At 40.4% G+C, this 25,126-nt stretch overlaps 1 protein-coding gene across 1 annotated transcript; it reads left to right on the top strand.

The window, feature by feature from the left end:
• Positions 1–13,241: 13,241 nt before the first annotated feature.
• LOC129515427 (olfactory receptor 10T2-like) lies at positions 13,242–14,186 on the top strand. Its single transcript, XM_055334349.1, has one exon. The coding sequence runs from the start codon at positions 13,242–13,244 to the stop codon at positions 14,184–14,186; it is 945 nt and encodes a 314-aa protein (XP_055190324.1).
• Positions 14,187–25,126: the final 10,940 nt, after the last annotated feature.

Here is a 25,126-nt window from a genome sequence, read left to right as displayed (position 1 = left end):
GCAGAGCACCCCTGGAGAGGAGACCCCAGGACAGAGACAGAGGCCAGGATCCAGGAAGGGAAGCAGGAATGGGCGAGACAGTCACACAGTTTCTGCAGGCAGCCCAGGCCTTCATGCCTCCCCAGAAAAGTCTGCGAAGAAAAGACCTAAGGCTCCATAGACAACAGAGGACCTGACGGCCAATGGGGAGGCTTTCCCAAAGGCCATGACCATGGTCTCTAGCCAAGGATTACGCATCTGTCTCACTGGTTTCACTCACATCTCACTGAGGAATTCCTGTGTTGTCTTGCTCACTACAAGCCTAAGGAAACTAGCTCTGCAAAAGGGGAAAAATAGGTGCAATCCCAGCCGTCTGCACTGGGTCAGAATGTGCAATGAGGAATGAGTGGTGTTCGGAAACCACATGGGACCTCGGTGAAGCCAACTGTAAAATAGGAAGGGAGAGGAAGAGTTAGGTTTAGGTGACCTGCAGCAAACGTGGGAAGGACATCATGACCACGTCAGTTCTTCATGTCAACAACCTATGGCAGTACCCCAAACACCAAGGAAGCAACACCGTTAGTGTCATGCCTGAGAGACTGACTAAGAGGAGGGAGAGACCCTCCTGGAGGCTCCACACTGGCAGCCTTGCCAAAGAGTGGAAGGCCAGAAAACACCAGTTTAAGGACAAATGTCCCCGGTTCCACAAAGAGGAAGCACCAGGGAGGTAGAAAGAGACTCATTACCTTGGTGGCATTTGCAGCTCACCTCCCTTTTCTGATTGTCCCTCTGAAAAACTCCAAGAACGGAATTTTCCAAAAATGGTTCAGAGCTCATCAAAGAGCATTTGAAAGACTGGGGGACAATTGGTCCGTTTTCCAGGTACTGGTACTCGGATGTTCCTCAGATTTGATGTCTCTTCGATATTGTTATACCAACAAGATGATTATGTCAACACTGTAAGATTCCCTTTGCACATCTGCTCCTAAACACGGTCTACAAGTTGCTAGAAAGCAGGGTTTCCAGAGTCACTCTTAGGACTCACATCAGGTAATTTTGCATAGATATAACTCCCAATTGTCCAAATCTACGAAGTAACGACAGTGTTTTCTATGCAAAGTCACTTAGCCTTTATTTATTGTCTGCATCCAGTCTTTATTTACACACTTTTCTGTGTATTTATACACTTATGTCATCTTATAAGGAATCTTTTGCACCTTCTACTAAGTTTTTCCATTTTTACATTCTTCTAGGCAATAGCCAACTTAGATTTTGGATATACATTAAATATTGCGAACTATCTTTTCTTCTTTGAAAATTTTTGTGTGTTGTGGGGGAGAGAGAGAGGGCCCACAAGTGGTAGGAGCACAGGAACAGAGAGAGATATTACCCAGATTCTGTGATAAGCATGGGGTCTCAGACTTTGTCTGACCCCAGGACCCTGAGATCATGAACTCAGCCAAAACCTAGAGTCAAATGCTTATCCTACTGCATCAGCCAGGTGCCCCTAATGATGAGAAAGTTCTGAAACTCATTGTATTCATCCCTAGAAACAGGGAGATAATTTTTTTTCTTCTTCCTTACTACCTCGAAACGGGTCCTAAACTCAATACTTATAGTTATTCATGTACTTGAAGTTAATATGAAATACACAGGCTGGTTTTAAAGTGCTTTAACAAATAATAGGCATTTTCATTATGTACCTGCAAAGATATTTCTGTTAAATGTAAGCTATGATTGTACAATGTCGATCTCCATAGATACATCTGCAGGTGGATAATAGCCGTATGTTTTCTATATTTAGAAAAACAAACGAGTGTGTTTACGTAAAACTCTCACAAAGAAAATGGTTTTCTGTCTGTTATGACCCTGAGCTACATCTAAATTTATCCTTATAGCTCATCTTTGTCTTAGCTCTTTCCACTGACTTATCTCATCTCCTTTCACATAATCCACATCTAACTGCCCCTCCCCTCACTTTGCGGGTGTGACATGAGGAGTAGACCACAGAGGCTGGAAGTCTCTGGATTCTGAAGGAACACCTGGTTTTCCCCAAACTCAAGATAATTGTCTAAATTATTTGTCATTCCGACCCATGACACAGTTGACTGGATTGTGTGATTGGTGTATCTGCCCTTTTTGTGGTGTATGAGAACCGAGAAGCAACATTCCAGCTGAGGAGGCAGCCCTCGTCTGCTCAAGAAAACATCGGGACGAGCACAGTGAGCTCAAACTCTACTACGCATAGAAAGATGTAAAAGCAGAAACATGAATAAGATCTTCCTGCCCAATGCCCAAGACTGTCAACTTAAGGTCAAAGACCCCTGCATTTGACAGGACAAGATCTCTATGTTAAGTCTAGGTTTGGGTGACTTTGAGCAAGACACTTCATTTAAGGCACACATGAGTGAAGCTGTTCCATCTCCTTACTCTAAAACTAAAGTGGCTCGAGTCCGTAAGGACTGTAATAAACTGGCCAGATGTGTGGGAAAGTCCTTCAGCAGAAGGGCCTTGAACACTAGCTTGCAGGAGACCTGACTTAGGGCACCAGTGGAGTACTGACTCCAAGAGTCTTTCAGTTCAGGAAGTTGAAGACTCTGTAAATGATGATCCTGGAAGGGCCCTTATCTGCTAGAACCTGTGGGTGGCATTCAGGTTAATACTCGAAGAGATGGCACTTGCACACCCGAGTTTTCTGACCCCTTAGATGCCCTATTGGGATAGTAGATACATGGAATTTAAATAGTAACTCAGGAGAAGAGGGTACTGGGTACTGGCAAAAGGGAGCAAAACTAAATATTTAACACTTTGGAGATATTCAGCTATTTATCTGAGGAAAAGCATCAATCAGTAAAGGGAGACAAATTCCGTAGGCAGCATCAAAGAGCAAAGAAGTAAAATTTCTATCTTTCTAGGTGCACACAAAGACCATGAACATGCATATTGAAATGAGTCTGAGCATGGGATGTCGATTATAAATCAAAAGAGATTCCACGAGTACCCAGTAGGGAGAAAAGTGGACATTCAGGATCTGTTTCTGTTCACCCAGGAGTCAAGCAACCAAAAATACATGAAGTGAAAATCTAGCTGGGAACAAAGCTGATGCAGTCAGAACATCCTGAAATTCAGAGAACCCTATGGCCCACACCCAAACACTCCTCAGACCTTGAGTGGCCCCTGGTTCTCTTCTCAACGCTGCCTCTACTGCACCTGCCATCACTGATCTCCTGGAGGGGCTCCTCATCCACAACATGACCCATCACTCAGGCCCACACCCCACACAACCCTAGACCCCACCGCTACCTGCTGTTCAGCAAGTACCCACAGGGCTTTCCTCCTTTCAATTCAGACGGAAGGAGCTATTCAGTGTCTGGGATCCCTTGTCAAGTAGATTCTCAGCTGACAAACCGACCACAGGACAGCAGGAGGCAGGGAATGTGCCCTGGAGTAGACGCTCTCATCTGCATCAACAGAGGAAGCCTCTGCCTCCATCAGGCCCATGGGCCCCTCCAGCCAAACTGGCGGTCTGTGGAGGTGCTGGTGACCAGCACGCAGAGAGGTTATTAGAAAGGTGTACTGTGGTGGTTGGACTCCTGAGGCTGTTTCTGCTCCTGGAGACGTTGTCTTGGGGTTAATTAGAAGTCAGGTCTACTTTGGAGAATTAATGTCACCAGGTTCTCAAAGGCAGCCTTCTCTGAGGAACCTGGGGAGAAGGAGCCAGGAGCATAATTAGCCCAGCCCGCATTGGAAGTTGCATCCACAGGTAGTGGATTCTGTGGGACACATGACCACAATTGGAACCGTGTTGTACAGGCCACATGGGGATTTTTCACTGAATTTTAAGTCAGGAAATTTGTATACATCCAGCGGTTCTCAACTTGAGTGTTTCTAAGAGTCAAAAGAGGGCTTAATTACAAATCCATCATCTCGGGTTCTTGTCCATAGAAATTCTAATCAGTGACTCTAAGCTGCTCTGCAGAAACCTACATCTTAACAAGCATCTTCAGCGAGGTTGAGTTCTATCATTGGCTGCCTTGCTGTTGACAAGTGTCTTCTAGTCGAGTGACTAACCCTGAAGTTCTCACTTTCATCCAAGCAAATCCAAAATGAGTATCAATCCAGTCCAAATCACAGCATGGACAGTGAGGGCAACCTGAAAGTCAGATTTATGAGGTTTACCTGAAAAAATAGGATACTTTTGAAACTGATGGGTAATGTAGAGACTCAGTGTTCCCAGGAGAAGATGCCTCAGTGATAATAAGAAGAAGGATAAGTGTGCTGTGGGAGCAAGAAGAGGTAAGGAGTAGAGAGAGACACAGAGGAGAACTCAAAAATTCAATTGTGTGCTTTTAGCAACAGAAGTGACCTCACATGTCGGTAGGAAAACTGTGACTATTTAGTAAATAATAGTGGGAAACAGGCTCCCTCTGTATGCCTCTCACCTGAAGGACGTGTCCTGGTGGAATAAACACATGGCTCCTGAAGACTCAGTAGTAACGCTCAGAGTCCGACCTCCCCTGAGGAGCCCTATGGGTCTACCGCACCTGCAAACAGTGCCCTGTGCCCATTCTCCAGCACCAGCATGACTGAGTCTGGGCATCAGTGTGACCGGAGTTGGAACCCACTCCTTTCATTTCACCCTGAGTGACTGACACAGAAGGTTGAGCTTGGTGGTTTAGAGGTGTTATTTATCTCAGGAGTGTCGCTTCTGCCTGGAAACACAAAACTGGAGATGGAGGCTTGGCCTTGGCCACCTCAGTCTACCTTGTTGTACTGCACATGTGATGTGCAGCCAGAAAGGGTTTTGCTGCACGAGCCAGGGTCATTAATTTTCCGTTTTTTTTTAAGATTGATTGCTAAAGGATTGATTTAATTTTTCTTAAAACATTTCCCTGATATGAGGATTTAAATATAGCTTATAGATCTGTAAGTTATAGATAGACAATTTTTGTGAGTCTCCTTTAGCATGATGATCACAGATAAATATTTCAATAAAAATGCAGACTTTTGAAACATCGACTTCTTCGAAGCTTTTACATTTTTAGTTACAGAGATTATTATCATTTGCTTTCCACCTAAGACTATGACTTTCTTGAAGACAGAGCTGATAGGATTTTTAGTTCACTAAAACATTGTAGTCCATTTTCATTTTTTATTTTAGTCTGTTTTTCAACTTTATAAAATTGTACATATTTAAGGCATATAATATGATAGTTTGATATATGTACGTATTGTGTAATGATTACCACGGTAAAGCTGATTATCATGATTAACATACCAATCTCCTCACCTTGTTATGATCTGAGTGTGAAGAGAGAATCCATAGGACCCACTGACCCAGCACATTCCATGTATACAACACAGAGCTCTTAACTGCACTCACCATGCTGTACATTAGACCTCTGGGACTCATCCCTCCTTCTTCCCCAACTGTTCTCCCCCTGTTCCCCTGACCATCATCTCTACATTTCCCCTCCCTGCAGCCACCATTCTAGGATTTTCCACATGCACTGGAAAAGAAGATGTATTCTTGGCAGTTGGGTACAAAGTTCTGTACCAGGCCCATTGGTCCTATGGTGTTGCTCCATTCTTCTGTTTCCCTGCCAATGTTCTGTGTGAAAGATCCTTTTACGGAGGGTGGGGCACTGAAGTCTCATGCCATTATGTTATTGCTCTCCTTACTCACTTCAGATCTGTCAAGATTTGCTTTTTATATTTTGGTGATTTTAAGTAAAATGAACATTTTTTATAATTGTGATATCTTCCTGTTAAATTGACACTTTTATCATATATAATGACCTTTTTTTATCTTTTGACAGTGTTTTTGATTTCTTTTTTTTGTATATGTATTTTTTTATTGGAGTTCAATTTGCCAACATATAGCAAAACACCCAGTGCTCTTCCCTTCAAGTGCCCCCTTTTTTGTCTTCTAGTCAGTCTTGGCTTTGTGTAGAAAACCAGCCTTGTCCTATTCTTGGTTATTAATTTAATCGATTATCTTTTTTTTTTTTTTTTAAATTTATTTATGAAAGTCACAGAGAGAGAGAGAGAGAGGCAGAGACACAGGCAGAGGGAGAAGCAGGCTCCATGCACCGGGAGCCCGATGTGGGATTCGATCCTGGGTCTCCAGGATCGCGCCCTGGGCCAAAGGCAGGCGCCAAACCGCTGCGCCACCCAGGGATCCCTTTAATCGATTATCTTTTTCCACCTGTTTGCTTTTAGTCTGTGTGCATCCTAAAAGTTAAAGTGTCTTAGAGACAGGATAGTGTTGGTTCTTGTTTTTTTGTTTTTGTTATTGTTGTTTTTGTTTTTGACTTTCCTTTTTTTAAATAAATTTATTTTTTATTGGTGTTCTGTCTTTTCTTTGGGAAGACTTATTTCCTTGACATTTAAAGTAACTAGGGAAAGACTTATTCTTGCCCTTTGGTTCATTGTTTCTGACAATTTTGTAGTTGGGTTCTTCCTTTTTTTCTTCCTCTCTTGCTGTCATCTTGTGGGTACTAATTTTTGAGGAAAATAGGGTAACAACTACACTACTAGGATGGAGTAGAGAACATCTGGAATCTAGGAGGGTGGTAAGGCATGCTTCATTACTTCACATACAAAGGCAAATTTTGATGAGAACAACTTCACTTAATCAAAGTTACCAAAGGCTATAGCCTTAGGAAATATGGTGGTATCTAAGTTCAAAAGAATGTTCAATAGGTGAAAAAAAAACACACACACACAAATAGCTATGACAGTCTTGCAATGAATTCCAGAAACGAGGTTTGCAGTAGTTGTGTTTTATTTTCTTGGTTGCTTAATTACGTACATATTTTCACATTGAACCATTCCCCCCGCCCCTCTCTTAATATGCTAGGCTCTGTAAGGTGTGTTGCTGGTGTTTGGAATTATAATTTAATCTTGAAAGAAGACCATCAATGATACTTAACCTGGGGCACTCTGTTCCTCTTTTTAGGAAGACAGATGCAGATACTCGTTGTGTGAGGCATATTAGCATCATATTAATTCCTACTGTTTGAAAATGTGAAGATGAAAAGAAGGGCATGTATGGCTGTTGAACATCCAAGCATGAAAATTGTGTTGGTCATATTTTGTTGACAGTTCATATACAATACTTCTAAGGGTCTCTCCTGTACTCTTCTATAAGGACAGAAATCATCAAAATCCTGGAGTCTTTCCAGATTCCTTGTGTCAGGGAGCAACTATTTCCCTCCCCTCCAAGGTCTAACTAGCCGGATTAAGAAATGGACATTAGGCAGATTAACAGGAGAAAATCAGTTAAAATCAACAGGTGAACATATGGAGAATCCCCATAGACATGGGAATTCCAAACACAGTGAAGCAAAATGGGGTATATATGTCGTTCTGATCTAAGGAGAAGGGTGGGGCTCTAGGAGCAGGAGAAAGGAATGCTCTTCATAGGGCAGGAGTAGATGTTTGGTAATTAGATGTTTGCCCTACCATGTAGATGCATCCCTCAGATGAAATGTATATGTTAACAACCCTTATTTTGGGAAATACCCCCAATTTGGATTCTTCTGTGTGGTTAAGGAAGGATAAATGTCTCAAGCCCACAGGGTATCAAGGGCCTTCAGCTCAAAATCATCCACCTGCCAAAGTGTCACATTCTGGGGCAGCAACAGGGGATACTGTCCAGAACCCATACACTTGCAAGAATTTTAGATTTACTTAGAAATCTATAGATAATGGAAGAGGAAGAAAGTTGGGTTTTTCTATGGGAGCATGTTATGGGAGCACTTGTCAGATGGCAGATATGGGCTTTTGCCCTTGGCTTTGATATCCTGAGAATCCCTCATCAGAGCTGCATTAGTCAGCACCATAGGTAGGGGATCCCTACGATCCTTTCAATTCTAGAGGTCAAGACCAACCCTCCTGCCATTAGCTCTCAAGCCTCAACATGTGTAGAAGTCTCTAATGCCCCTAACAAACGTTTCATTCGTTTAAATACCTCAAGTGGATTATTCTGATTTACATACAGAGAAGAACTATGTATAATCCTGCCTCAATTTTTGCAATAGACACGGGAGATCTGTTTTTCTTACCTATAATAATGCTATAAATGCCATTTTAACTGATGTAATAGAGTTCCCAGAGGTTTGGATTTGTAAATAAAATAAATGAAATTGTCCTTGGAGCAATTGTTAATCATTTTAGCTTTATGCATAAATGTAAATGGCTCAGTCAAAATCTTTCTGTATTTGAAATCTCATATACATCATATTGGCCAAGAAACTCTCCAAAGGCTATAAATATATAATTCACTATCTGTGAACATGTCAATTTCCCCAGGACATATTAACACATTTTTTTTAACCGTTCAGTTCTGGTCAAGATAAAAATGTTATTTTCCTCCTTTTATGTTTCTTTGATTACATATTAGTATGTTACAGCATTATAAATAGACTTATGAGATACTCTTATTCAACTTTTGGAAATTTTGTACTTATAACATTTTCTTATGGTTCTTTTAATTCTTTTTCTTCATAGGTCTATAAGGCTACTTGGTTCAAATATTACACTTGGTCTTTGAATTCAAAGGATTCCACTTAGTCTTTTATTTTTATTAAAGTACTTTTTTATTGAAAACTAACCTTACAGAGATTTAATTTACATACTTTAAAATGCTTCCAATTTAAATATACAGTTTGTTGAGTCTTGAAAAATGCATACATCCAAGGTCATCTATTCGGTTTTGTTGTAGAATGTTTGTACAACCTCTAAAGATCCCTTCTATCCCTTTGTGGTCAATCCACCCATTCTTGGCCCCCAGAAAACACTAATATTGCCTTTTATTCATATGTTTTTTTCTTTTCTTAAGTTCATAAAAATGAAGTCAAACATCATATTCATTTTTGTATCTTGGTTCTTTCACTAAGCATAATGTTTTTGAGGCTCCCTCGTGTTGCTGCATTTATGAGTATTTTGTTTACTTTGTAATAGTATTCCATTTACAAATACATCACAGTTTATTTGTTTGTGGAACTGTTGGGTTTTCAATACTCGTGTTTTGTGTCTCCTGGGTGAAAAATATTTGTCGACTCCAAGGTATATATTTTTTTTCCTGAAATTTGTATGGCTTTGACATTTTTTAGTTAAATTGTATATGACTTTTAGCAAAGGCAAGATTTGTACTTTTTAATATATACATCCAATATTTCCATAACAATACATTAAACAGACTATCCTTTCTTCACTGAAAAACCTTAGCAAATCTGTTGGTAATCCATCAGTCATGTATGTATGCTTTGTGCGATGTCCATATTGTTCATTCCATTTCACTGATTCTAGTGTTCAATCTTATGCCACCGTTACTGGGTCAACGTTGCTCTAGCATGTCTTGATATCTAGTTCATCTGTTTCTAAATTGTGCTCCCTGTGTGTGATTTTTCTTAGAAAAATATTATTTAATATGTGGATTCTAATAAAGCAATCTAACAAATGAACTAGAAGAAACAGATACAGACTCCTAAACACAGACAAAAACAGTGGTTGGGAGAGGGGCAGGGTGGAGGATGGGCAAAATCAGCAAAGGGATTTAAGAAGTACAAACTTCCAGTTATAAAATAAACAAATCATGCAGATGAAAAGCACAGCACAGGGGATGGAATCAGTAATGTTGTAATAACCTGGTGTGGTGACAGAGGGTGACGTATACTTTCCCTAAATTGTCCAACCTCCCTGAGATTCTGTTTTCAGAGTATAGCTGCTTCACTTCTTCTAGCTTCTTCACTTTCTATCAATCTACTCCTCAGCTCAGCAGGATCACCGTGCTCTCCTTGGGTTCCTTCTGTAAGTGAACATAATGTGGCCTCAACGATGAGCTCACAGAACCTATATGCAGCGATGAATGGATACTGATGGTGCCCAGCTGCTGCTCACAAAGCTGCTCTTAAGATCAGAGCTGTAGTATGGAAGTGAGTAGCAAGAAAGCCTTGTAGCAGAATCCTTTGCTCCCCTCGCAAAAATAACCCATCAATGTAAACAGTTTCTACTTTTAAGTATCTGTGTCCTTTTCTTCATAAATCAGATCAACACTGACAAGACCCTATTTCCATTAGCCCATAGCACACTTCTATCCATGAGAACCTTTTTATTCTCAGAATCAAAACTTAGAACTTGAGAAAGAAATCCATGGTTTCTTCCTTGTTACATAGCAGAAAAATCCTGAATCCTTGAGGTAGAGACATTCTATTTGAAGGGAAAGAGACATGTAAGGGGCATTTGAGGAGTCTGAGATGCACTGTTTAGATCCTGAGAGATGGTAATGCTGCAGTGTCCTCAGCAAGCCTTGGTCTTAGCCCTCATTGCCTTAATTCTCCAACTCTCCTTTTAAACATCACACTCTTTTCAGACAAAGGGCTGTAGCTGTAAACTTGCTAAGAGGAAAAGAAATCACTGGAACCAAGTTCAAAACATTCCCAGATCCCATTCCAAATAGGTTTTCTTCAGAGGACCTTGGGTAAATCCATGATAGACATGGATTCCCATGTGCCTCAGGAGGCTCAGTGTATGTGGCCTCTGAACACCACCATCATGGGCTATGTCTCCCTACTCTTTGTTCTACCTTCCCCACAAACAATCAGCAGACTGCCCGGAATGACATCAGTACTCAGTGCATAATGATTAAATGCATAGAAGCATTAATGAATGCATAAATGAAAGTCTGAATTAATTTGCATCTTTTTAAAAAATTTTTATTTATTTATTCATGAGAGACACAGAGAGAGAGAGGCAGAGACACAGGCAGAGGGAGAAGCAGGCTCCATGCAGGGAGCCCAACATGGCACTCGATCCCGGGTCTCCAGGATCACACCCTGGGCTGAAGGAGGCGGTAAACCGCTGGTCCACCAGGGCTGCCCTTAATTTGCATCTTTCAAAAGATGAACCTAAGCAGAGAAATGTAGAAAAGTTTAGAACATGTGCCCTCTTGGAATGCAAACACAGTCAAGATGCATGAAGCAAGAGATATATAGAAAATAATTATTAGTTTATTCAACTAGCACACTGGAAAGAGGCGAAAACGTTGATATTTGTCAAGGAAGGCCTTTATGTAATCCCTTAAAACAGTTAATCCATATTCAGGAAGTATAAGACCAATGAGTAGGGAAGTTACCGTTCATTAGACTTCATTCAGCAAATGGAACCTTGAGCCAAAACAAACTGTGAAAAAAAATCATAGGATTCAAAGCTACCCATCCTGTACACAGATCAAGTACATACTTTATTTGATTCTTTTTTTTTTTTCAAGTTTTCATGCCCGGAATCCAAAAAGTACTTCCCTCCAAGGCCCCAATCCCCTGGAGTTCCCTACCTCTATAAGACCCAGGGATTTTTCTGGCACCTCTGCCTCCAGGAACACAGGGCTGGTGAGATGGAGGCTGTCCACTTAGCTCCAGCCCATCCAGAAAACAGAGCTTTCCCTCCTCTTAAAGACTCATAGCTCCTGGCTTCCCCAATCAATTCCAGAAAGAAAACACTGCCTGAGGTTCTTGCAAAGTTTGGCTGTTTGTCTCTCCCTTTATAAAGGGACAGGACACAGAAAGAAACCTGGGATTGGGCTCTGCCTCTAAATGTAAGTGTTTCCCTTGCATTGAGGCAGCAGCACCAGTCTTTCCTCTAAGCAATGTTATCTGTCAATCACTCTTCAAAGTTCTGGGTTCCAGGGAAAGACTCAGAGGCAGAATGACTTCACCATGCACAGGTGAAGTAGGTCAGAGCATCAGGATCCAGGGGGAAAGACAGAGACAAAGACCTGTGACCTTGTCTGGCTCTCTCTGCTTCCATTCCAACACAGGCCTGAACAAAGGACGCAGAAGTAGACACACACAGTAATCGAAGCCTTTACCTACTCAGAGAAGCCTTCCAGAAGGTAAATAGTAAGCTGGGGTTGTGTAGCAGGGATAAACATTAACTGTGGAGGATTCAGAACAGTAGGAAAAGATGGAATGTTAATCATAAAGACTAAGGGACAGAAATTAGTGATGTGTAATGACCGTGGCTGAGCCACTTGTCTACAGCCGAGGCCAGAATTGTGTTGTAATGCTCAGGAGTAAACTGCCTGAGGTGATGATCAGGATACAGAACTCCAGACATGATGTCGTGAGAAATAATTGAGAGAACTAAGAGTGTTAGTCAGGAGGAAGATGAAACCCCTAAAGGGATATGACCACTGCTCCAATAACTAAAGGGCTGTGATGGCTGCAAAAGAACCCCTTGCAGGTATGCAGGGGCCACTTGCAGAGCTAAGGGCGAGTGAGCATGGAGGCATATCGGGTTCATCTTCGAATCCAAAGGTTCTCGACAATCAAGACACCTAACAAGAGAGCCCCTCGCTGCGTCGGGGATTTCTTATAACTGGATTTTGACTCTGGGGACTAGACACATTGCCCAGGTTTATAGAAAAAGTTCACAGAATTGGGTGCAAATGGAGGAAGGGGATTTCTGAGCTTCTTCTAAAATAAAGATTGTCTGGTTGTCTCAGGCTAGTGGGAAGTTTTCAGCACTACGTGCTCTCGGGTCAAATGGCAGATCTTCCCACATATAATGGGGAGAGTCGTGCTTAGAACATTCTGGAGGAACAGAGGCCTCATCTCTGTCTACACTGAGGTTGAGCTCTCCTTAGCCTCTTAAGCTCACATTCCCATGAAATCACAATCAGGAAATTCCCAACATGTGGGATCATTCTATGCTTCTCCCAAAAGCTTCATGACTGATTTTCATCATAAATAAGTCTCCACACGTTTAACAATAATAATAATTGAAGATACTTGATTGCATCTAAGCAAACGCTATTTGAGCCAAACATAGGAGGGGCTGGCCAGATCACTTTTCATTGGTTTTTGTCTTTTCCTGAATCAGATTCTCATAAGGTGGCTTCTCAGGTAAGTGATTTTTGAGGGTTGTTGCTCTCATGTGGGTTAAACACATGACTTGATCCTTTCAAGCCTCCATTTCTTTTTCCATAAAATGACGGGATTAGCTGAGATGAGCTCTAAATCTCCTCTTGATTCAACACACTGCGTGTGAACCTTCAGATGTCCTTGAATTGAGACATATCTTAAGTCACTTCTCCTAGTGCTTCCTGTTTCCCCATCCTATGATCCTGTGCTGAGAGGTTAGCTACTCTTTTTCAAGCCACGATTTTCAGCTTTGTGCAGAAGCACAAATATGGTCCCTTTTGTCAAATTCTTTCTGTTCACAATTTCAGGATGTCTGAATCTGATTCCCACTGACCAATGAGGAGACAGAACCAGAGCATGATTACGGAGTTCATCCTTATCGGCTTCTCAAACCTGGGGGATCTGCAGATCCTTCTCTTCTTCCTCTTCCTCCTGGTTTACCTGACCACTCTGATGGCCAATGCCACCATCATGACTGTCATCCGTCTGGACAGGACTTTGCACACCCCTATGTACTTCTTTCTCTTTGTCCTCTCCTTCTCTGAAACCTGCTACACCTTGGTCATTGTACCAAAAATGCTGACCAACCTGCTTTCCACGAGTCAGACTATTTCTTTTCCTGCGTGTGCTGCTCAGCTCTACTTCTTCGTGGGCTTGGCTTGTACCAACTGTTTTCTCATTGCTGTAATGGGCTACGACCGCTATGTTGCCATCTGCAACCCTCTCAACTACACGCTTGTTGTCAGCAGAGCCACCTGTGTGCAACTGGTCCTAGCCTCCAGCTGCTGTGGCTTCCTGATCTCTGTGGTTGTTAATGTCTTGGTGTTTAGTGTGCCCTTCTGTGCCTCCAATCGGATCAACCACTTTTTCTGTGATATTTTCCCAGTCATCAAACTAGGCTGCACTGACACCAACGTGAAGGAGATGGTCATCTTCTTCCTCAGCATTCTGGTATTGCTGGTCCCCCTAGTGCTGATCTTCATCTCCTACGTCTTCATTGTCTCCACCATCCTCAAGATTGCATCCGCCGAGGGGCAGCAGAAGGCCTTTGCTACCTGCGCCTCCCACCTCACAGTGGTCATTGTCCACTATGGCTGCGCCTCCTTCATCTACCTGAGGCCCACATCCCTGTATTCCTCAGAAAAGGACCGGCTCGTGGCAGTGACCTACACTGTGATCACCCCGCTGCTTAACCCCCTTGTCTACACCCTGAGAAATAAAGAAGTCAAGACTGCACTGAGTAAGGTTCTCAGTAGGTACTCATTCCCCAAAACTGTATGATGAGTTGGTAAGTGAGCAAAGTTATCTTTGGGGAAGAAATGAGGACTTCAATTACCTTGATTCTTTTTACTGGGAAGTCTTTGTGTTTGTTATATCTGCTATGGAGGCTTTACCCAGTGGTCCCCAGAAAGTTATGTGAATGTGGAAACTCTCAAGCATTGCAGTCATGCTATTTTCATGCACTGGAAATCTAGGTTCTCTCAGCTGATGCTACAACTGACGCATTCGCCTTCTGAGTATGCCCAGGGCCTGATACTCTTCTCACACTGAAAGACACAATGGCAAAGGACTTTTAAGTTCCAAAATACTTTTCTCTATATTTTGAGGTTTACAAATAAATATTTATAATAAATTATTTATAGATAAAAAGAATTAATTTCCTATGGATTAATGAGGAGGGAATTCAATTTCTAAAAGACTGATATTAGAGTAGAAAATGCAGACTTTGACTGACAGGAATTGGGTTTGGGTCTTGAGTTGGATCATTTTCCAGGTAAATGCCATGAGCCAGGGTTACCCTCTCTTGTGGTCAGTTATCCACTGGGTAACCTGAGACTCCCAATACTTCTTCCATTGTGTGTTTTAAGAGCTCAGTAAATTAGTCATAGATGCCATGCAATACCATGTTTGTCTGATTGAGGGTATAGGCATTATAAAATGTTACTCCCTTTCACTCTACCTTCCTCTTTCTTCCATAAACTAGGATTGTACTAAATGACAGATATGGTGGGCAAGTAATTTGGCTACTGTGTGCAAAGTAGTAAAGTCAGTGTTGTAGGGAGAGTCTTTCAATCCCTTTACAAGAAATGACCAAATTTCAGTTACCTGTTTTAGTGCCTCATACAAACTCCCCTGAATTTATTGTGAATTTTGTTAAAGATGTGCTTCAAAAAAAATCTTTATTATATATAATAATTTCAGAAATATTCATTTCTTAGCCATTCACTTTAGCACACATAAAGCTTTCAAAAATCTTTGTTAAATCAATAGATGATGATAAAAGACAGGTCATTGAGTTATTCTAATTTCCCTCTAATTGTAAATAATCACAAAATGGAATGGATTTTTTCCGGATATTCAGTGGTACCTTTAATATTTACATACTGAGTTATTGAATAAAGATGTATTCTGTATGCTTGACTCAGAGTGTGTTTTCTACTTTTATTCATTTATCTAACAAATAATTATTTGGCAGCTGTCACTCAATAGGCACAGTGAGAGTAACTAAAATGAAAAACACTGCAGACTAAAAAGCATTAGAATGCAGTATGACAATTGTTTGGGAAACAATGGCTGTATATGTGTGAGGATCTACCTCAATCTTCGGGAAATCAAAAAGGATTTCATGAGGTAATATTGAAATTGAGATCTTAAAAATAAGTAGAAACTAAGGAAGCAAAAAGTGATGAAGAGTGTTTTGGGCAGGTGCACAGACTCAGAGAAGAATTAGATGGCTCAGCTGCGTACTTTTAAGTGCTCCATGTACCCAAAAACAGACCTCTGGGGTGACAGAGGTGATAAAGATAAGGAGAACAGAATCCTGTAGGAAGAGCTTTGTAGATTAGATTAAGGCAGCCAAGTTGAACCCAATTATATGAACAAATGGGGTTTATTCAAAGGTGACTTGACTTTATTTACAATATTTTACATATCAAAATTGCTGCATTTATGGCAAAAAAGGATGGACAGAATGATAGATTTATTGATTAAATTAGATCAGTAGATCAAAACCACAAAAAGATACCACCTATCACTGGTAAGAATTACTTAAATTAACAACTCAGGAAACAATAGATGTTGGTAGGATGTGGAAAAAGGGGAATGCTTCTACACTGTTGGCAGAAATGCAAGCTGGTGCAGCCATTCTGGAAAACAGTATGGAAACTCTTCAAAAATTTGAAAATAGAGCTGCCATATGACCCAGCAGTTACACTAGTAGGTGTTTACCCAAAAGACACAAACATAGTGATTCGAAGGGGTACTTATACCCCAATGTTTATAGCAGCAATGTCCACAATAGTCAAACTATGGGAAGAACCCAGCAATTGCATCAGCAGATGAATGGATAAAGAAAATGTAGAATATTATAGACAATGAGTCCATTTTTTTTGTCTTCTGTACTTTCTTTTATTATCATCATAGTCTTTGCATCAAGATACATAGCAATGATAGCAGGTTTCTTTTTAAAGCTTAGTATTAAATATTAAATATCTTTCCCCATTTTAATTTTACATTACTCTGCCAAGAAAAAAAAAATTAAAAGTCAAGTTACTTGAAGCCTGGACACACTTCCATGATTAGCCGGGCTATGTAAAAGTTGGTGGTTTTGTTCTTCCTGCTGTAAAAGCAGATCCGGGCCTGAGAAAGATGGGACCAGGTTCTAATTGTTTTTGAAAAGTGTGCTACAAAAATGGATGCCCTGTTATAAGCCAGGTTACAAAGTAAGGATGGGGGTAAGGGAGGGATATTTTTCTCCAGAAACAGAATTTCTGAAGAGTCCCAGTCCATCATTTTTTCCCAAAATGGTTGGAGGAGGGGTAAAATCTCAACATGAGCTTTGACGTACTACTCAGCCATCAAGAAAATGAAACCTTGCCATTTGTAATAACATGGATAGAACTATGCTAAGTGAAAAAAAAAGTCAGAGAAAGATAATCACCATATGATCACATTCTTAAGTGGAATTTAAGAAATAAAACAGAAGATTATAGGGGAAGGGATGAAATCAGACAAGCCATAAGAGACTCTTAATTGTAGGAAACAAACTGAGGGTTGCTGGAGGCGAGGAGGGTAGGGGATGGGGTAACTGGGTGATGGACATTAAGGAGGGCACAGGGGCACAGGATGTAATGAGCATTGGATATTATATAAGACTGATGAATCACTGAATTCTACCTCTGAAACTAATAAAACAGTGTATGTTAATTGAATTCAAATAAAAACAAAATAAGAGAAAATAAAAAGCATTATTCTAGAGGACTTACATTCCCAATCACCAAAATTATACTTAAGTTACATTTTAAAAAATATAGCATAATGAAGGTGCAAAAATATAAACGTGGACAATGGAAGAGAAAGCATCACTCAGAAATAGTCTAATCTACATATATTCGTCTGGTTCTGGCAAAGGTGACACTGGCATCAAATGCATTCTGTTATATTCGGAATGAAAGAATCTTTACAAAAATAGTGCAAGATCAATGGATATCCACAAGAGAAAAAAGAGAAACTATCTCCTCTCATATCATACATGCAACCAACTCCAGTTGGATACTAGAACTAAGTGTTGAAGGTCAAGCAATACATTTTCTAGACTATTTAAGAATTTATGATCTTGTGGGTGGGAGGGTGGGTGGTGGGCAACATGGGTGAAAGGGATGGGAGGTGCCACACATCTGCTGTATGGAAGGGCAAGGAGAGACAGCAAGTGGACGGAGATGTCATCCCTTTGTCATCTCTCACTCACATGAGCCTTGAAGGGGTTGTGGAATGGAAACTACCCTGGGGGAGGGTCTGGAATTTCTCAGTCCAGACTCATGACCTGGGTGGGCTGCAACCAAGTAAATAAACCTGTGCTTCCCATTTAGGCAGTACATCTGAGGTTTTCATATTGTTTTGCAGAACTTCTTGCATTCTGCTTAGATATCCAATAGCGATTTCTGGCTTCATTAAAACAATCAGTACTTCTATATTGGAAATCACATCCCCCACATGTTTTATGTCTGTGAACAACATGGCTCTTAGTTGTTTTCATTGTCTCTAGAATTACCAGTATAAATTTTACTGCATAATTTGAGTCAAAGATTAATACATGTATTTGGCTTCAGGGTATACATTTCTATTTTCCTCCTTCCAAATGACTCCTCCCAAATTCACCTTATTAACATATTGTTACTTTACTTTTGCTCCAATTTCTTCTTATTAATATATTTATACTTGCCTGCACAGCACACCCTTAAATCATCTCAATCCATCCTGGAAGGGGACAAGTTCGTATAATTTAAGGTTCTTCGGGTTACAAATTAAAAGTAATCCAACTCAAACTGGTATTATCAAAAACTAAACCCATTGGGTCATGTAAGCTGAAAAGTCCAGTGTTGCAATGGTTTTGGGCACAGGTTGATGTAGATTCCAATAGTCATCCTCAAATAGTCTTTGAGATGTGTCTCAAAGTGCTGCTTCTTCAGTCTCGGCTTTGTTTTTAGCCTAAGCTCAACAGTCTCTGACACCTCCAGCTCGCAGAATCCAGTCCAAAGGAAGAGACAATTCACTTCTTCAAATGTCAAAATGAAAGTTAAGGCACTGAATCTTGCTGTGCCTGCTTGTCCAGACTTGGGTCACATACCCACCCTGAACCAAGCCCTGAAGCCAGAGGGAACCCAGTGACTGACTAATACGTGTCACCTGCTCTCCTCTGAACTTTAAAGTGAAGCAACTGGATGAGAGTGAGGCCAAAACTGGAAAACAATAAAGATAGTAAGGGTGGCCATTTGTATATCTTCTCTGAAGAAATGTCTGCTCCAGTACTTTACCCTTTGTTTAATCGAGTTATTTGTTTTCCTTTGCATTTCAGTTGTGTGAGTTCCTTATGTATTTTGGACATTAACTGCTTATCAGATACACACTCTGCAAAAATTTTCTCCTGTTCTGTAAATTGCCTTTTCATTTTGCATACTGTTTCTTTGCTGTGCAGAAGCATTTTAGTTTGCTATACTTGACTTTTGCTTTTGTCGCTTGTGCTTTTGGTGTGGGATCCAAGAAATTATTGTCAAGACCAGTATCAAGTTAACATTCCCTGTTTTCTCTGAGAAGTTTATACCTTCAGGTCTTATGTTTAATTATTTAATCTATTTTGAGTTGATTGATGTGTATGTTGCAATATATGGTCCAATTTCATTCTTTTGCATGAAGATATCCAGTTTTTCCCAACACTTTGGTTGAAAATACTGTCCCTTTCCCACTTTGAAAACACACAAAAACCCAAGAGGTATATGGGAAATTGCTAAGCATCACTTATCATCAGGGAAATGGAAATGGAAATGGAAATGAAAAGCACCATGAGATATCAGCTCACACCTAGACTAAATGTTTAAAAGAATGAATTTTATCAAAAAGACAAAAGGTAGGTATTGGCAAGGAAGTGAAGAAAAGGGAACTCTGACACACTTTTGGTGGAGTTGTACTTGGAATAGCCATTATGAAAAACAGAATTGAGTTGCCTAAAATATTAAAAATAACTATCACATGATCTAGCGATCCCACTTCTGAGTAAATACATACTATGGAATATTATTCAGCCTTAAAAAGAGGGGGGGGAAAGGAAATCCTATCATCTGCAAGATGAGTGTGGAGAACATTGTGATAAGTGAAATGAACCAGTCACAGAAGGACAAATACTACAGGATCTCCTTTTAAGTGGAACCTAAAATAGCCAAACTCATCAGAGAGAATGGAGAATAAATGGTGGTAGCCATGGGCTAGCAGAAGTGAAAATGTGGAGAAGTTGTTCAAGGATAAAAATTTCAGTTATGGAACATGTGCTCTGGAGATCTACTCTACCACATAGTACCACAGCTAACAATATAATATTGTGTACTTAAAACTGGCTAAAAGGATAAATCTCATGTTTGGTGTTTTTACCACAAAACAATAATAATAAGAATGATAAAAATGTGTGGGAGATATCAGAAAGGGTCACAGAACATAAAGACTTCTAACTCTGGGAAATGAACTAGGGGTGGTGGAAGGGGAGGAGGGTGGGAGGTGGGGGTGAATGGGTGACGGGCACGGAGGGGGACACTTGACGGGATGAGCACTGGGTGTTATTCTGTATGTTGGTAAATTGAACACCAATAAAAATTAATTTATAAAAAAAAAGAATGATAATAATATTGATGGGAAGAAATGTTGGGAGCTGATGGATAAGTCTATGACCTTGGTGGTGGTGATGGTTTTATGGGTGTGTATTTGTCCCCAAATACACAAGGTGCCTGCATTAAATATACACAGCTTTCCACAGGTCAATAACACCTTGATAAAGTAGTGGAAGTGAGTGATGGGCATCAACAATGAAACACACTTCAGCATTCCAATTCAAATAGATTAAATTCTTGTTTCCTCCTTCTTCATGTTCTCCACTCTTTCTTATTCTCCTTTTTATCCTCAGAACCACTATTTCCTCATCTACCAGATACTTGATGATTCTCTACTGTGTGCCATGTCATTGTTAGGGGTTTTCAAGATCCACCTTGGTAGGGTGGGAAAGTGATACTGAGATTGCACTCATTCCTCATGTGGCCACAGGACAAGAGGAAACTAGAAATTTTGGAGATTAGAAAATATATGATGGCATCTTTATGTCAACTGAGAGGTCATTCATATCATAGGGTAATGTTGTCTCTGACCACTGATGCACCCAACACTCTGGACACATTGGTTTGATGTCTGCTACACACAACAGTATGCTGTATTTTTTTTTTCTTTTTTGGTTAATGGAGGGGAGAGGGAGAAAAATGTACTCTGTCAGGGTGGTGCAATGTGTGTCTTTTCAGCTCACTCCCATTAGAGCCTTCACTATAAAAAGCAATATTGCTCAATCCACCCTCTCAGCATGACAGGAAAGACTTCCCTAATTATGAGTACAAAAGCCAATCAAACATGTTTTATAATGTACTTATCATCATGAATTTTCTGCATAAATTTCCTTGTCCATTTGGTAATGTGTAAAATTGAGAAATCAACTTAAATTACTGAAATTTTCTAAAATTGCTGCATGCTGCATCTGAGAGTTGCTGAGAGCCCTCTGTTCCCCAAGCCCTCTCACCTGGCCTCAATTTTGAGCAATTTGGCATTTGGTGACTTGCCTCCATCTTCCACAATCATCACAACTCTTAATTAAACCCAGTGCAACGTCTCCATGACAATGACTCTGGCATCAGGAGACCCAGCAAAGAACCGCCCGCTACCAATAAATACAATGGAAATGCCAACTGTTCTGTGGTCAGTGTTTGAAGTGGGTTGTGGACTTTGTTCAATTGGTACAAAATGGCAGGAGGAAACTGGTTGCCTTTGGTCGGGGTCTAAGTCCCCAGACCATCATCACATCTCTGTCCCTGAGTAGAGATCAGTTGCCTCTGTCCCATTTTGACCTTTTGCTTTTCTCCACTCCAGCTTGGCTTCTGCCTCCAACAGCCTCTGTGCCTCTGTTCTGTAAGGAAGAAGGAGGGCAGATGGGAGTCCATCTTTGAATAAGAGCCATCATCTTGGACCGAACCCCTATCAAACTGAGAAAGTGGACAATGGACAGGATGTGAGAGTAAACATCTAGCTCCCAATGGGATCCATGGTTTTACATCTCAGGTAAGAGACAAAGGGTGATGGGCCCGTGCTGGTGCAGTGCCAATAAAATCAGACACTGCCAAGAGTAAGGATGTGGTCTCCAAACAACATGAACCCCTGGACTCTTTAAGCTTTAAAGTGAGCTTCTGTAAAACTGTGCATATAAATTTTATACCTATCCAAAGTTAGCTAACTCATTGTGCTTTCTCAATTTACATAGACACTGGCTTGGTTCTGATTTAAGTCAGTAGGGCACTCAACAATATTTAACCACAAAATATTGTGTTCATTATATCAAGGATACTTAACATGAAATCTAACCTCTTCGTAAATGTGAAGTACATAATGCCATAGTGGTAACTACAGGCACGGTGCTGTGCAGCAGATCTCCAGATCATGTTCATCTTGCATGGCTCACACTCATACCCATTGAACAGCCATTCTGCACCTTCCCTCCCCTGACCCTACAATAACCATTCTCCTCTGTGTCTATGGGTTTGACTCTTTAGCTCTCTCCTATAAGTGGAATTTGCTCTTCTGTGACTGGCTTACTTCACACAACATGTCTTCCAGGTTCCTGTTGTTGCAAACAGCAGAATTCTTTTTTTTTTAATGGCTGAATAACATCCCATTGTTTATATATATACCCACAAAATCTTAAATAAGGACCTTTTTCAGAAATGGTTGTACAATGTGAGGTCTAGACAGTTACAATACCTAGCACAAGTCCCAAGACTTAGTGAGTCCCTCTGGTGAGCCCTGCAAACAATAATAATTGACAGGAAGACACAGAAACCCACAGGAACACACAATCAGAGTCGGTCAGAGACACTAGCACAAGCTCCTAGAGAATAGCTGGGCTCAGGAACAGAACATGAGATGCACAAAGAGGGAATTAGTATGTACATAATAGACACTTTGAGGAGGCATAATGACACGATTGCAATAACACGCTGAAAGACAAACACCTCTCTTCTGTTGCTAGCACACCCACTTGGGGGCTTTCTGGTTTGGGGGCCTTCACAGCGCTCTCTGAAGCTCAGTTTCTCCATCTCCCAGATGAGACCATTGGGCTAGATAGAGCTTTAAGATCTCCTATGACCATGACAGTTATGATTCCGATTATTTGTAGATCCTCCTGGGGAAGCAACAGGGCTAATGCTACAGACCTTCCCCAGTCCTGCAAAGGGAAACTGCCTTTATCCTACCAAATCCTTTCTAAAATTTGGTTGGTAAACTATTGCCAAAACTGTGTTCTATTTATTTCTTCCTGGAAATATCAAAAGGAATAGTGATGGACTAATGCTGGGGATGAAGTTCCTCCAAAGAACTAACTGAAGTACGCTGGGGTTGGAGTTAGTTTGTGACCTTAATATGGAATTTATGGCACAGAAACAGAAGAAAGGAAATGGAGAAATCAGTGTCTCTTGTTTCACAGACCTGTCTAAACATCTGCATTTCCTTTGGAAATAGGATGTCTCTGTTTGCTTTTACAACAAATCAGCAGGCAATGTGCAATTCAGAAGGGCCAGTCTACACTGAAGAAGGCAGTCATCAGCTCAATCACAATGTTTACATGAGTAAAGCCAGTAGTGCCCATATTTTTATCAAAATGCTTACAGGTGATATGGAAACACTGTTTATCTTTCAAAACTTTCCAGAAATGATTTGTTTTTTCCTCAAAATTTTCAGGACATTTTGCTTGTACTTCTTTCATAATGCTTATGATGGTCTGACTTGTAATATGTCTGCTGTTTAATGGTCTCTTCTTGGAGAAAGGAACAGCCATTTTATTTATGTTTACAATTTTCTGTGTTTAAAACATAGTAGAAATCATGAAATCATAAAATATGAGAATTACTGAACAATGAATTCTAGCTTTAGGAGTTCAAAGAAAGTTGAGTTTGATACCTAAAAATATAGATACCTAAAAACATGTTGTATAAAATATACATCATTGATAACTATAAAGCATTCATAATGAGAAACTCCTAAGTTTATAATTCATATGTGAATAAAATTAACTACCATTTTATTTCCTAAATTTGTTTCATACTGAACTCCCCCAGCCCCCAAAATGGAAAATGTAGGAAAACTCCTTTGCTTTCTACGAGGCATAAATAACCTACACTGGTGACTCTGCCTGCAGAGCAACCAGACACCAAATGGCTGGCATCATCCTTCAAGGTCCAGACCTTGCTCCCTCCAGCACAGACAGGACTCTTTGGAAAACCAGATTATCTTCAGTCAGGGTTGAAGAGCCCTGGGGGAGTGATAACCCCTCTTAAATTTTCCGTCCCTTGGAAAGCATGGAAAAGGCAGTTTCATCAATTTGCCATGAGTTAAATGCTCATTATCTCACTGATGACAATATTTCTGGACCTGTCTCCCACAGAACGATGATAAAGTAATGAAAGGGAAGTATTTACTGAACATTCACTATTTACTAAATTAGACTTTTTCATATATATGATTTCAATTAATTTTCACTGTAGTTCTGGGATGCAGGAATTACTTTTCTCACCATACAAATAAGAAAATGGGACTTGAAGAATTTAGGATCTTACCACTAGAATATACCAGAGTCAGAGTTAAAGCTGACCCCTGTGTAAGTTCAAAACCTGCTTTATTCCTACATTACTCAACTTTGCATGTGTTTACAAAGCACATGTAAAAAATTTGAGCTCATCCGCATGGAAATTGATTAGTAATACTGAGAATCTGGGATCTGGATTCAGAAAGATAACAGTATACTGGTAATAAATATGCCTTCTAGGAAATAAAAACACTGTGTCAGGCATTAAACAAAGAACCAGGGGAATAAGGTGGAGGAAGAGAAGGTCTGATGAGGGTGGGGCTGATACTATGGAAACACAAAACATTAGGGGCGGGACAGCAGCTGTGCTTCCCTGAACTATTTATAAATCTGGACAAAAGTGGTAGAAACTAAATTGTGCCCCGTCTCATGATATTTTCCCAAGAATGCTTTAGATCAATATTTCTATAACAGATATAAAGAAACCGAGAAATAAGCAAAACATATTATTTTCCAAGGATGTACAAAAGCTTTGTCTCCTCGGTGGTCTCAGTTCCAAGTGCAAATCTGTGATTACAGTTGCACATCATTTTATAATAATCACTTCTGCAAACACCTCACCCTGAACCAGGAGGCCTTGGACTGGGACTTATTTATATGTGTGTCCCTAACACACAGCACATGGTCATAATCACACTGCTTAATACTTTTTGTGTAGCACCTGATATTCTTGATTTAGGGGTTCTCTGCTAATGTAGGGTACATTGCCATTAATTTTTGTTATTGTTATTAGTTAGGATAATAATTGTGAATGATTTTTTTAAATGGAATAAACAGAAGTCTACCTTATAATTTCCCTCCCATTTACGTGCATTCTCATATGCTCTAGAGAGTAACAAATGTCCAAGGAATTGGGAATACATGGAATTCCAGGGATGCTCTCTTTAGTGCCATATTCCTATTGTATACTGAGACTGCCCTTTTTGGTTTGAAATATGCTGCTTAGTTCCTTGTGGTACAGAAATCCTTAGGCATTTTTGGTCGCGTACAATCCTCATGCTCAGTA

This window comes from Nyctereutes procyonoides, unplaced genomic scaffold (genome assembly GCF_905146905.1).
Source record: "Nyctereutes procyonoides isolate TBG_1078 unplaced genomic scaffold, NYPRO_anot_genome, whole genome shotgun sequence".
Classification (NCBI taxonomy): domain Eukaryota; kingdom Metazoa; phylum Chordata; class Mammalia; order Carnivora; family Canidae; genus Nyctereutes; species Nyctereutes procyonoides.
The sequence above is the reverse complement of the archived record's forward strand: the minus strand, read 5'-3'. Positions and strand labels throughout refer to the sequence as shown.

Excerpts from the sequence above, each read along its gene's own strand:
- LOC129515427 (XM_055334349.1), top strand. The coding sequence starts at position 13,242 with ATGAGGAGACAGAACCAGAGCATGATTACGGAGTTCATCCTTATCGGC.